At 39.1% G+C, this 14,760-nt stretch overlaps 1 protein-coding gene across 2 annotated transcripts in view; it reads left to right on the plus strand.

Annotated features, from left to right (window-relative positions):
* The window catches only part of ubr2 (ubiquitin protein ligase E3 component n-recognin 2), a 177,306-nt gene that overhangs the window by 130,816 nt on the left and 31,730 nt on the right, over window positions 1-14,760 (plus strand). For both annotated transcript variants that reach the window (XM_068045124.1, XM_068045123.1), the window contains exons 23-32: window positions 46-148; window positions 1,909-1,957; window positions 2,897-3,051; window positions 4,691-4,793; window positions 5,487-5,596; window positions 8,265-8,345; window positions 9,428-9,609; window positions 12,569-12,768; window positions 13,209-13,302; window positions 14,054-14,215. In XM_068045124.1, the coding sequence (XP_067901225.1) occupies window positions 46-148; window positions 1,909-1,957; window positions 2,897-3,051; window positions 4,691-4,793; window positions 5,487-5,596; window positions 8,265-8,345; window positions 9,428-9,609; window positions 12,569-12,768; window positions 13,209-13,302; window positions 14,054-14,215 (1,239 nt within the window). The remainder of the gene's footprint in view (window positions 1-45; window positions 149-1,908; window positions 1,958-2,896; window positions 3,052-4,690; window positions 4,794-5,486; window positions 5,597-8,264; window positions 8,346-9,427; window positions 9,610-12,568; window positions 12,769-13,208; window positions 13,303-14,053; window positions 14,216-14,760) is intronic.

Below are 14,760 nucleotides of genomic sequence, written 5' to 3' on the forward strand. Positions count from 1 at the left end.
TTGCCTGTCTGCTAGCATGTTAATTCCTTTATCTTTCCATCACAGGAAGCCAGGTTTAACAGGAAGAGGGCTTTATGAACTAAAACCTGAATGCAGCAAGGAATTTAATGTTTTCTTCTACCATTATTCTAGGGCTGATCAATCTAAGGTAAACCGTAAATTAAACAAAAATTAAGGTTGGTTGTAGAGTATACATGCATCTATACTTCCAACTATTACACACTAATTGATAGTGTTAAGTTGTGTCGTCTAAGCATTGTATTAACTGTTATATTCCTGCTCTGGATTTGTAGAGGGGAAAATACATGAATTATTAAAACCTGTAGTTCACAACATAAGGTATTCCCCTGTTTTAATTCATGCACCCCATCCTCCTCTCAGAATCAAAGAAAATATTTTTCTGGCATTTTTAAGCTTTTGTAACTTAATTTTTTGTTAAGTGTCTCTTTCTCTGAAAACTGAGCACTTTTGGTCCCATCAATGATGAGACTCAGCTGGTCAATTATAAACAAGCATCTTTTCTGCTCTTGGGTATCGGTCACGAAGTGATTTGAGATGTGAAGTTCTTTGTCTCAAATGTTTTGGGAAGTAAAAGGATATAAATTTGCATTGGTCACTTTGGAACTGTGTGCAGGCATTTCCTGTCACTTATTTTAGCTATTTATATGGTGAATCCTGGGGACTAAGAGGAAATGAGCATAAATTTTAAAATATGTAGTAGCAGTAGAAAAATTGGCAAGAAGTGCTCAACATGAAGAATACCTTTTTCCTTTTATGCCACAGAACCTCTCCCTCACCCCTTGCTGCACCTCCTACTTTCTCTGTTTCCTCCACTCTTTCCCTCGACATTCTGTGTCTAGTTATCCCACCGTTTTCTAATCTGTGACTTGAATAACGAACTTGTTGATTTATTGGACTGGATTTAAAGGGCCCCCTAGACTGGCTAGGAGGGAGGGTCTGAGGCCCCATAGAATTGCACCGGGGGCTGGAGGACCTGTCAACTTCCCATCGCACTGCAATTTAGTCAGGGGTCGGATAGGCAGATGACAGCCTTCCCGCCTAGAGACCAATTGAGGCTCTTAAGAGGCCTATTATCAGCCACTTAAGGACCTCTTCCTGCTGCTGCTGGTATTAAGCCAGAAGGGGTGTGGGGGGAGAGTTATGGGCGTCCGCCACGTGGGGAGGTAGCCCAGTAAAATGAGGCAACCTCCCTGTAGGCTTTGAGGCGGGCGGGGGGATGCCTCCTCCGTGGTCAATCTGTGGCCCCCATCAGAAAACAACCCACCCCCTGGACCACACCCCCTGCACTTATCGCTTCCCCCATCACTGGGGCCTGCTGGACGGCTCCAACAGCCCCACCTCATTTACCTAGGATCCAGGTCTCCAGCACTGGGTCCAGTTCCCAGTCCTCCTGCAGTACTAGCAGTGGTCACTGCTCCTGGTGGCACCGCTGGCCCTTTGATTGGCCGGCAGCTCTGTGAGGCTGGATCCCCATCTTAAAGGGACGGGAATCTTGGCACTGGGCAGTTAATTGCCCAGGTGGCGTTAAATACAGCCAGCGGGGCTCCGAATGGCCGAGGTGGGGTTCCCACCACCTTTTCGGCCCAATGCTGGATGCCCTGCCGGCTGCACTAAGCTCAGTCCATTATGTGCAGTGCCATGACCGTTGGACTAATATTTTTGAATTTGTGTCTCAAAGCTACTTGTGAAACGCCTTATCAAACAACTTCTGGAAATCTATACACAGTACATTTACTGCATTTCTTTTTTCAAGTTTTCACATTTTCTTTAAGTTATAAGGTTATATTTTGTGAGGCTTCGAAAAAACTTTTTAAAATGTATTCTGTTTCGCAAACCAATGTGACAACTAAAAATTGTTTCATATTAATGTGTTATAATTTTCTTCAGGCTGAAGAAGCTCAAAGAAAGTTAAGGAAGCAGAATGGAGAAGACACAGGTATGTTAGAAATTCTTCACTTCTCTATCCCAAATTGAGTATTTTAGTCCCATATTGAGCTTATTTTTATTTGCATTGGGAGATGGTCTGCTCTCATAACATTGTTGATACGGAAGTTATTCTGGCTCCATGAGTCCTTTATTTTTGTTTTTCTTTGGTTGTGCATTACCTTTATTCACTTTCTTCTTTGTGAGCATCAGTGAATATGTATTAGATGCACTACCAACTTGAATATTCCACGTTCTTTACAATAGATCATACTAGTATTGAGAGATGTAGACAGGTATACTTGGTTTGTTTTCAGATTAATTTATCATTTTGCAAATTACACACCTGTTCGAGTTACAGGTATAACCCACAGGGTGTAACGATTTTCAATTATGTGTACGGACATGTACTTGCATAGGTATTGTTCGCTTCAGTCAAAAGATATGGTCAGTTGGAAGGATCTAGGAGAAACAGCTGATCATCCCCTAGTTATATGAATTGGGATATTGAATGCATCATTAGTTTGCTGAATTGTGCCTCCAGACATTGATGTTCCCTTGGCTGTGCCCAGTGTTAGAGCATTTTTGTGTGTGGAGGCTGGGTTAGCTAGTTACTTTGTTTATTTGGGAGACAGGACACAGTGAAAATCACCATTCACAATTATATTTGACGGAAGAAATAGAGCTTGCTGAAAAAAGTATGTTGTAAATTCTTGGGATTTTCTGTCCAGGACTCAGTGGATTTGTTCCTTCTGTGCAAACTGAAAAGCGTATAGCCCCCAGATAGTCTCCAGTTTGAGCTGAGAACGTTTGTCAACATGGATGCTGAGATTGTGAATCATCTCCAAAAATGGAGAATTAAGTTTGAATACTTTTATATGTTAAATGAAAGAAGTTTACACAATATTGAGTCTTGACACAATGATATTCATGAAACTATTCTTTGTTTTAGCTCTTCCACCTCCTGTCCTTCCTCATTTTTGTCCCCTGTTTGCCAGTCTGGTAAACATCCTTCAGTCAGATGTTTACTTGTATATCTTGAGAACAGTGTTACAGTGGGTTGTGGAACCAAATGGACATGCTTGGACTGAGAGCATGTTACAGAGGGTAAGTTTTTCCAATGTCTTTGCATTCTGAAGTTGGATATGTTCGTTGTTCAGAATTTATCCTGTAATCTCTTCACAGCTAAAATAAGCTCTTATTTTGTTTGGCCTTTCTGTTTTGAGGTTAGAGAATGGAGGTAAATCATTTGGTGTTTACTGATCTTTACTTAAATGGTTAGACTTCCTGAATTAAAACATCAGGAAAGACATTGGAGCAGGCACAATTACACAGCAATAAGAGCTGGACAACATGATCAGAATGGAGGGAAGAGTTCGGAATTTTTTACAACAACACTTTAGAAAGATTTTCATGCTAATAACTGACTTTGGCACTTTCTCATCTGTTGGGAGTTTATTGCCCTGACATGCAAAATGGCAGTCCCTATTAATTTGCCATCTTTGATGTTAGTATCATTATCATTAAATATAAAAGCTATAAGATCATAAATATCTGTTTTTCTCACCATCTTAACTTTTCCAGGGTGCAGTTGCACTGCCAGTTTAACCTTGATGCCCAGTTATTTTCACTTTGCACCAACAGAAAAGTAGCTGTAAAGCTTGAGTTGGGGCCCAATTTGAATCCAGAGCAAGTTGGAATGATACTATTTGGAGAAATTGTATTTGGTGCTCCTGTTCCCTTCAAAACCTATTGAGTGGATTCCCAGGTTTTAGAGAAAATGTGTGGTGTATGTGTCCCATTTCACCCCCACGTGCTTAAATTGTGAGTGGAAGTTGAGTTAGGCTGTTCAATACTTAGACATGTTGATGTTTTGACATGCTTGGTTTCTGAAGGACCAAGTCAGAAGGACACTGTCAGAGTCCAGGCACGTATGGTTGATTTCACTGGAAATGGACCAGCCTACTTGGAGTGGGGCGTAATCTTACAATTCGAGCTAGGCCAGTTAAGAGTGAAATTAAAAAGCATTTTTCACACTGAGGAGTGGAAATCTGCGCACACTGCCACAAAATGCTGTATAATTGAATTTTTCAAGATTTGAGATTGATAGAAAAAGCAGGTAAATGGAATTGAGCCGTGATCAAATAGAATGACGTAACAAGTTTGAGGACTGACTTCTGTTTCTATGTTTCTACCAGTACTTCTGTGCCGTTTGCATGCTGGTACTAATTTAAATTTAATACAAAAATTGTAGTTTGAGAATATAACCTTGTACTTAAGCTTATGAACTTTTTGTTAGAAATAGGCTTTTCAGATTTTCTTGGATGTCAAATTCACCAGTTGTTTATATTTTTTTTAAACTGTAGGATTGTTTGATGTAATTACATTAGGAAAGTTGTATAAATTTATCTTCATTTACTATAAGATAAATTCACAGGTCAGACTACTTGATATGAAATTCTGTCAATGCCACCAGCTAAGAGTTGTTAGAAGGTACCTGAAGTGCTTTGCTTTCTTCTGTCCTTTTAGAAAAATGCTTGGTCTTTGCTTGGCACTTACTGTGTTGGCATCGCTGAGATTGAGAAACCTGTGGAATTATGCGCGTGACACCACATCCTGCCACTTTGCCATACTGGCACATTATGCTATGGCACCGAAAACCATTTCCTTAAATATTCAAAGCCCAATTATTTTGGTTGCCTTTTATATAGATGAATTTCATTTTATCATAATCCTGTTCACATAGGTTTTGCACTTGATTGGAATGGCTTTACGTGAAGAGAAACAACAAATAGAAAGTGCAAGTGCAGACAGTGATTTTACTTTTAACTTCACATCAAAAGTTTCACGTATGTATCAGTTCTGTGAAAAATTCTGTAGATTGGTAAGTCAAGAAATGCAGAAGTGAAAAAGGTGTCATTCATTTACTTTGTCCCCTCGTTTATTTTCTCTTTCTTACCCAGGTTCACATCTCTCCACTCCCTGCTGATGAAAATTATTATAATTTCTTGTTCAACCCCATTTCTGAATTAGTATTCACGCAGATGAAAGTGTTATTCTTTTGCTAAATTTACATTGCGTCATCTCCAATTAATAATTGTGTGTTCTCTTTTGGTTTAACACGGGGTATTTTTCTGGATCTGCTTTTATCAGTTCATTGCTTTAAAGCTTGGATCATATTCTTTTCTACTTGTGATGAGAATACATTTTTCACCTTTAGCGCCCATTTCAGCTGAGACCTGAAAATCCTGGGGGTTTTTTTTGTCGTCCTTCTCGATCTTTTCCACTCCTTTTATATTGCTTTTTAAGAACATGGACTATTTGTGGTCTGCAGAAGCTAGAAAGGAGTTTATCTAACCTTGATTTTAGCAATGTTTCTCAAGTGACAGGCAATGTTTTCTTGTCAGCACCAAAGAAGTGAACTGCAAGTTTTATTATCAGAATAATTTAAACAGTTTTATTAAGATTATCAGGTGATGTTATGCAAATGCTTGTGTTATTTGCATATTGTCATAGTAATTTACTTTGGAACTATTTGACAGGGCCTGGGGAGGCTCCAGAAAACGCACCTAGTATTTTGGCGATGCTGGAAACTTTGCAAAATTCTCCCCATTTGGAGGTTTATAAGGACATGATCAAATGGATACTTAAGGTATGTTCCAGTGGTGCTAATCGGTTACGTTTCTTTGTTCTGGCTGGTCTTGTTCAAAGTTATTAGAATGCAGACTTGTACAGTAGAAGATATATCTTACAGTAGGAAGCCTTGACCCTTAAATAAGCACTCCTATTTTGCTATATGCAGTCATTCTCTCTCTCCTCTCCCTCCCTCCCTCTCTCTCTTTCTTTCCCCCTCTGCTTCTGTCTCTGTCTCTTTCTGTGTGTGAGAGAAGTTGTACCTTTTTTTTCATTCCTTTATTTGCGAGCATTGCTGGTCAGGCCAGCATTTATTGCCCATCCTAATTGCACCTTCTATTGTGCACTAATGGAGTGTAATTATGCTACTTCTTGTGCACCTATAAGATTTTTTCAGGTGCACACTGATGCAAAATTGGCAATGTAATGTCAGAGTTGGGTCCCAATCTGATTGGAATGCCATTAAGCCAAGAAATGAGAACACTCTCTGTTGCGATCTTGCACTGCTTGAGTTTGTTATTATGTGGGTATTACACTAATCCAATGTGCAATTGAATTTCAAATAGCTGCCAGTAGATTAAACAGTGATCATTTGTATTTAGGGTCTGGGTTTCTATTCATCCCAGATTTATCGAATGAAAGTTTGCTCTTTTCCTTGCGGGAAGGATCTTCTGTGAAGTGATCTTGCAAAATCTCATCCCAGTTTCTAGTCTGGATGGGCCCCTAAAACAAACTGTTACAGGATGGCTTGTGTGAGGAAATAGAAAAAATGTTACTCTAGTTTAAGCTGAGATCCATTGTTGGGGCAGAGTTCAAGGAGCTTCTTTCTGGCTGTGTACTGTTGCTCTACAGCTTAACTGGATTGCTTGATGCTAACACTGCTAACAGCAGTAATGTCCGGCAGGGGGGGAAACCATTGCTTGCAAATTCCCCTAAAGTCACACACCATCCTGATGGACATATACTACAGTTTCTTCATTGTTGCTGCCTGGGCAATAAATGCAGCTTTGCCCAAACCCTGAGAACAAATGAAAGGAAAACGGGATACCTTTGATAGAAAGATTTCCATTCTCCAAAACTAAAATCTGCTGCCTTTGAGTGCATGTTTCATGCAGTCACCTCTCATTTTTCGAAGTTCCATAGGGTATAGGCCCATTCTACTCCATCTCTGCTCCAAGGACAACCCTCTCATCCTAGTAATCAACTAAGTGAACCTCTGTTGCACTCGCTCTAAGGCAAGTGTATCCTTCCTTAGATATGGCAACCAAAACTGTACACAGTTTCCAAATGTGGTCTTGCCAAAGCCCTGTACAGTTGCATCAAAACTTCCTTACTGTTGTACTCCAAATCCCTTGCAATAAAGGCCAACATACAATTTGCCTTCTTGCTTGCCTTACCTGCTTGGTTACTTTGTGTTCCTTGTACAAGGACACCCAAATCCCCCTGACTACCAAGGTTTAATAGTTTTTCACTATTCAAAAAATATTCATTTTTTTCTATTCCTACCAAAGTGAATAACCTCATATTTCCCCACATTCTACTCCATCTACCATCTTCTTGCCCCACTCATTTATCTATATCCCTTTGCAGATGCTTTGTAAAATAGAGTTCAAAGCTAAGAAATATATAAAAAATAAAAACTGTGAATTGATTCTTATTGATATTTGCAATTCCTGAATAGTAGAGATTTCTGTGGCTATTGTACAATCTAAGGAATTTATGCATTAAATCAAGGAGACACCAGCAAATTGAACTCTGTTTCCTATTTAACATATTCCAAGATCTCTTGCAAACTTTTGAGGAAAAATGTTCCATTTTGCAAAGAGATTAGTCCCATGCTTTCAAGTACCATATAAAAATGAATAACTCTTTTTTAAAAATTGATTTGTTACCCATTGCTAGAGAAAATCTGAATTACTTTTAATGCGTAATCTAGGAATGAGTTATCAAGTGTACCCCACACACTGCTCTTTACTGATGGTGTGTCATCTTTGCACAGAGATCAAGAGTGTGTATTAAGTGGTGTAATGGGTTGGAACACTATTATAATTTGTAGTGCACTCTGAAATGAATGCATGGGCCAACAGTAAAAATTATTAAATTCGAATGTTTTGCAGACGCCATAAATAAAAGTAAGAAAATTGGCCGTAAGGATGCTCTTCTGCGGCAGTGGCTAAGATGTTGTAGGGTACGGAGCTTTGTTGTCGCTGGAATCAATTGGTGCTGCTGAATAACTAAAGTGGGGGAGAAAATGTTATCACTTTTCGAGACACTTACTTCAATGAGTACAGAAACTTGCAATGGAGAGTTAAAACTAAATAACAGTTGTACCTGCCTAAGTTTCCTTTGGTAGCAGACGTATATTTTACTTCAGCTGCTTATATTAATATCTGTCTCTCTCACTTGAATATACTTTATGTGCCAGTTTCAATGGCCAATTCATGACATTGGCATGAAAAGATAAGATTTAATTCTGAAAGGGGTCAAATGTATTTTGGTAAACTAATTTCAATTCATTTTTAACTGAACTGTTTAACTGGAAGCCTCGAAATGTTAACACCAATGTTCTTTATCTGTGATTTGCATAATTTTATGAAACCTGTAAGGAAATATTTGTGTTAATGTAACAGTAATAAAATGGATTGTTAATTTATATACAATTCTGAAGACTGATTTTTGTTTTAAAGCTTTTTGGAGTTATTAAAAAGATGAGAGAACGGAATAATTCGGCTCCTGTTGTCGAAACAGAAGGGCATGGTGTGGAAGAGGTACAATAATAGAATGAACATAAGACCATTTTTAAAAATTTCTGTTGCTGATAGTAAATGCATGGCTTCGAACAGTCATATATTTAAATTTTAAGAGCACTGAGATATTTTTCAAAATGTGTGCTTAGTGCAAAAATATTGTACTACTTTAAAACTATTAAAAATATTTGAGACTTTAGGTGGTCCAAGACAATTTTCCTAATTTGTAGTATGTTGTGTGAATAATAGGATCTGGTTTAAGTTTTTTCTTTAAGTTAATATTTGACAGGAAGACACAATTTAGGGTTTTTAATTTTTTGTTTTTTTTTCCTCTTCCTTCTCCCCTCTTCTACTCCGCTAAAGGCATTGGCTCAATCTTGTGGTGGGGTCTCAGTACCACTGACAGCCCCCACTATCTCACCTAAATAATATTCATTTATTTGTATTTGAGCTTTGATCATGCATGGCATCAGCAAGCTGTTAATTTGCAGGAGTTACTGCAACCTCACCTGATATCCACATAAATGCCTTTAGAGCAGTATTTACTAGATAGCAGACAGGAGCAGGACCCCTGATGGTCTGTCCTCAGTAACCCAAGATTGTGAAGCTAATAGCGTCCCAGTACTGACATCAGCTAATTGAGCAGAAATCATAAGTGATTTTGAGACCTTCCCGGTATTCATGGCTGACCTGTTCCTCGATAAGCTGACTAAACCATTGAAGGGAGTGTGATTAAAATATTAATTAATAAAATTGCGTCATTGCAAGTTTATTGTAATCTGTATTATTGATGAGCATTTTTAGATGTATTCAATATAATTGCTTTTAAATCTGTTAAATTTGTAATTTGTGTACTTAAAAATGCAAACAGTGAAAAGGCATTGAATTAATTGGCTTGATAATAACTAGCTGTTTGACAATCTAACCAAATCATTTTCAGAAATCTTTAAGAATGTTTAACATGCTTTCTGTGAACCTTTATCTTCTTGCTCTCCCTCCACCCCCCCCCCCCCCTCCATTTTCCTTGGAGATTTAAATAATTAAACTATAAAACGAGGTACAGGTTTTGCATGAAGTCCTACTGTTAACTGTCCTTTTTGTAGTGTTTGCGAGATAAAGATAAAGCAGATCGGAAGCGGAAAGCTGAAATTGCCCGGCTGCGTAGGGAGAAGATAATGGCCCAGATGTCAGAAATGCAGAGGCATTTTATAGATGAAAATAGGGAGTTGTTTCAACAGACATTAGAAGAACTAGAAGCTTCATCTTCCACCACACCTGACAACAGGTAAAAGGAGAGGGTCTTTATGTACAGCTGTTATAGGTCAGACGTACACCTATTACTATATAAGTCTTCGTAACGTCAAAAGGAAAACTGTATTTTTGCCTATATTCTGTCACATTCTCTTTGATGACTTAGTGTCAGCATGCTAAATGAGAGCTCCAAATCTCAAATGTTTCACGAGGCAAATTATGAGACAAGAAAGTGGTAAGGAAAATAAAATGTTGTCACTTTGGGGTACTCTTGTGCATCTCCATGTGGCATTTTCAGAGTGCCATTGACACAGATCTGTGAGTCAGTTGCCTCTTATCCTCGACCAGGGAACGGTGTATCTTAAAACCAAGAATAGTTGGAGAAAAAAAGTGAGTCATTCTGAAATATAGTCATTCTTACTTTACCTAATTTTTGCATGCAACTGTAATGTGCTGTTATACTGAGGAAAATAACACCTGATGACGTTCATGAGCCAAGTCAATTTACCTCAACGAAAAATATTATTCATCCAGTGAAACATGGTTCCATAGTTCCTTTTCTTCTGATGTCAGTGCACTAAGAAACCCTTTTCTCTCTAAGTAACAGTGACATTTCTGCAACTCATTCGCTCCTTCACCTCCACTTTTGCCCTAATTTCCATTAAAACCATTGCTCTCCCTGGTGCAGTCCTCATCTCTGTTCCGTTACATCCAATGGACGCCGATTTAATGGCTTACGGAGGACAATTTATTGACAAGTGCATCACCAGATCTGGTGTAAAGCACTATCGGGTCCTACTCCTCTTGCCCAAACTGCTCACTATTCCAGGGTCATCCTGGAATGCAAAGATTAGGCCCAACTTCTCTTTTCCATGACAAACTGTCGTCTTAAGCCCCTTTCCCTTGTCTCCTCCATTCTCACCTCCAACAGCAAGTGTGAGAACCTCATGGACTTCTAATTCACTAAAATTGAGACCATCTGTTCAGCTGCCTCTGCTGCTTCCCTTCCTTTCCCTAGACAAACTTCCCCTAAGGTTTCCCTGCCCTAACTCATTTTTGTCTAGTTTGTCTCCTATCTTGACTCCTCTCCTCTCCGAGCTCATCTTGCCCATGAGATCCATCTCCTGCTCCCTTGATCCTTTTCACACTAAACTGCTAATCACCTAACCTTCCTGGCCACCATGTTACCTGATAATTGTTAGTGGTTCACCCCTTCAGGTACTGTTCCCCCTTCCCTTCAAATCTGCCATCATCACCACCTCCAAATTATAATCCACCCTTGTCCTTCTGCCTTTGCAAATTCCGAGCCCAATTGTGACCTCCCTTTCTCTCCAAACTGCTTGACCATGTCGCCTCCCAAATCCGTGCTCCTCTTTCCTGCAACTCCACATTTGAACCCCTCCAATGACGTTTCCGGCACTGACTTTGCACTAAAATTACCCTGATCAAAGTCACACATGACATCCTATGTGACTGTGACTGTGGTAAACTATTCCTTCTCATTATTCTTGACCTGTCTTCAGCTTTTGACACAGTTGAGCACACCATCCTCCTCCAGCATCATCTCTGTTGTCTAGCTGAGTGGGACTGCCTGGTTGTAACTAGATATCTAACTAAAAGTGGGTTGAATGGGTTGCAGATAAGGATGCAGTCAATGACCAAATAATATTTGAAAAACAATGTTTCAGGTGCTGCTGGGATCATGTACGTTCCATCTGTAGAATGTGAGTCGTCATAATTGAGCAGGTTGGGTTGAATTCTTATTCATTGGATATCAGGCACAAGATTAAATTAAGTCCCTTGCGTGCCTCTTTCTTATTTATGATGTTTGGTATACCCTAAATTCAACCTGCAACAAAATCACTCACTGGGCACATACGTATCTGATGTACCCATCAACTTGACGAGAGATGGTGTTGAAAGCCACGGATATGTGTTGACGAAAATGGTGATTCTGCAGGCTACTGCTTATGAAAAGGAAAAGAACAAGGTCATGAAACAATTTGCTATAATTTCTCACTCATAAATGACTAGCATATCCATTTCAACACTCCCCCCTGCTCTCATGCTCACATCTCTGTCCTAGGATTGCTACAGTGTTCCAGTGAACATCAACCCAGGCTCGAGGAGCAGCATCGCATTTACCGATTAGGCACACTACAGGGCCGGACTGAACATTGAGTTCAATAATTTCAGAGCATAACTGGCCCCCCATTTTACTTTTATTTTTAGTTATTTTTTTTCTTTTTTAATAGTTTTTTTGTTTTTATTTTATTTTATTTCATAGTTTGTTCAGTTTGCTTACCCACTGTTTTTTTCATGTTTGTACTTGCGACTGTTCAATTTTCAGTCCGTTAACACCCTATCTGTACTAATGCTTTGTCTTTCAACACACCATTAACATATTGTTTGCCTTTGCTCCACGACCTTCTGGTCAGCTATTCTGTGACCTTGTCCTATCTACACCTTCTCCTTTGTTGTCTCTTGCCCCACCTCTGCTTTACTTGCTTATAACCTTTCACATTTCTAATATGTGCCAGTTCTGGAGAAGGGTCACTGACCTGAAACGTTAACTCTGCTTCTTTCTCCACAGATGCTGCCAGACCTACTGACTACTTCCAGAAGTTTCTGTTTTTATTTCAGATTTCCAGCATCCGCAGCATTTTGCTTTTATATTAAAGTGAAGATCAATCTCAAGCAATTTGCCTGATGATATATTCCATATGCTAGAACAAGGGATAAAGATTTTTTCTTAAGTTTCAGACGGATGTATCTAATTTTCAAGCTATACATAAAAAAAGAGTTGCATTTATATCGTGCCTTTCATGACCTCAGGATGTCTCAAAGCACTTTACAGCCAATTGAGTACTTTTTGAAGTGTACTGTTGTAATGTAGTACAATTGCTTCACCTCAGTGACTACTATTCATCAATCTGAGTATCCTATAAAATGTGTTTTTATATGTTGCTAATTTTTTCCTGTTTTATCTCTAGCCCTATAGTTCCTGATGCAGCATTAATTGCTTTAGGTCCCAGACAAACAAGAGCTTTTGAGAAGAAGCAAGTTGTTACATGCATTTTGTGCCAGGAGGAACAGGAGATTAGGATGAACAACAAAGCAATGGTCTTGGCATCCTTTGTTCAGAGGTCAACAGTCTTGTCCAAAAACAGAACAAGAACCATTCAGGATCCAGGTGAATTTTCATATTGGTGTTTCTAACGCTGCTAGCTTTCATTGTAACAAAAAAAGTTCTTAAATTAACTAAATTACGTGATACAATTGCTATGAAGTGGGACCTCAGTAATTTTGTTTTATATTTTTCTTTGCAAGGCTGGAAAAATTGACATATTAGCATTGTTATAACAGTATTGGCTCATAAATATATATATTTTATTTATATATAATATATATATATGATACCAAACCACCATTCATACTGATCTGCAAATGTATATTTTAGTACTATATTATACTATGGTAAGTGGCATAATATAGCCTCTTGACTCTTTTTAGGTGGAGCTGGGCAGCAATGATTAGAAATTGCGTGTACTGGAAAATATTCTTGCTCCACTTTGAGTTGAATAAATGCTTACATTTTTTTTTTATTCAATGTGTGTTTTTTATTCTCATCAGAAAACTATGACCCATTGTTCATGCCGCCAGATTTGGCCTGTGGCACTCATATAGGTAGCTGTGGACACATCATGCACGCCCACTGTTGGCAGAGGTTAGTCTTGATAACAAATATAGATCCCTTTACCAATGCATAAGTTGCTAATCTTGTCTGTTCTACAGTTATTTTTCTGTAAATGATATGGGAGCAAATTATGAGAAATGAGCAGTCAGCCGCCAGACTGAAGTCTTTATTGGCCCTTGTTTATTGTTGCTTCTTTATAAGGATTATACTTGGGCAGCAAGGTAATTAATCTATTCTAACTATAAAAATATTGTTTAAACATACTGCATATAACCTGCTGATGCCGTATAATTGTGCACCACAGCACAATAAGATTTGCTTTGCCTTCTAACTTAGGCTTACACTCAGTTCTTGAGCTATTATAAACCATATTACCACTAGTTAGGAACACTGTGTTGCTCCTAATCAGTAATAGTGTTTAAATGTTCAGAGACTAAGGTAGTATGTATGGGTATATTTAGTAGCATCCTGCTGTAGTGTTAGGTTTCTGCCCTTGTATATGCTATGTAGGCTTTCAGGTACAAAAGTAAGTACAGTTTGCTAATCTTCTACAGCTCCATCTGACATCCTGATATTCTCTTGAAATTGTGGACCTGTGGAACTTTCAGCACTGAAAGTAGTTATTTATTTTTCACACGAGCATTAAGCAAAATATTTACGTTCAGAGTTCAAATTCAAGAGACCACCTAATTGTAACAAACTGCTACTGTATGCAGTTTGTTACATCGACTTTGTGTTTATATGAAGAATTGTCAGATTAAATATTGTTCTTACCTTCCAGCTACTTTGATGCAGTTCAAGCAAAAGAACAGCGCAGACAGCAGAGGTTAAGGTTGCACACAAGCTATGATGTGGAGAATGGAGAATTTCTTTGTCCGTTGTGCGAATGTTTGAGCAACACTGTTATTCCTTTGCTTCCTTCACCCAGGAGCCCACTGAACAGGTTAGTTTGCTGTCTTATCTAAGACAATAGGCTATTGGTCTCTTTCCTAGCTCCCTAAAATCTGCTTTCAGGACCTCATCCCTCTTCCTACCTATGTTGGTACCAATGTGAACCACGACTTCTGGCTGTTGACTCTCCCCCAGAACGTCCTGCAGCCACTCTCTGAGATCCTTGACCCTGGCACCAGGGTGACAAAATACCATTCTGGAGTCACGTCTCCGGCCGCAGAAACACCTATCTGTTCCCCTAACTGATGAATCACAACCACTATTACACTTCTACTCTTTCTCCACTCCTGTGCAAATGATCCACCTGTGGTTCTGCACTCCTCTGAGGAACCGTCATCCTCACCAGCATCCAAAATGGAAAACCGGTTAGCAAGTGAGATTGTTTCAGGGGATTCTTGTACTACCTGCCTGTTTCTCTTAGACTGCCTGGTGGTCACCTATTTACCCCTCTGCCTGCGTGCTCCTAACCTGCAGTGTGACCACCTCCCTAAACATGTTATCAATGTAGTTCTCTGCTTCTTGGATGCACCACCGTGG

Source organism: Heterodontus francisci, chromosome 13 (genome assembly GCF_036365525.1).
Source record: "Heterodontus francisci isolate sHetFra1 chromosome 13, sHetFra1.hap1, whole genome shotgun sequence".
NCBI lineage: Eukaryota > Metazoa > Chordata > Chondrichthyes > Heterodontiformes > Heterodontidae > Heterodontus > Heterodontus francisci.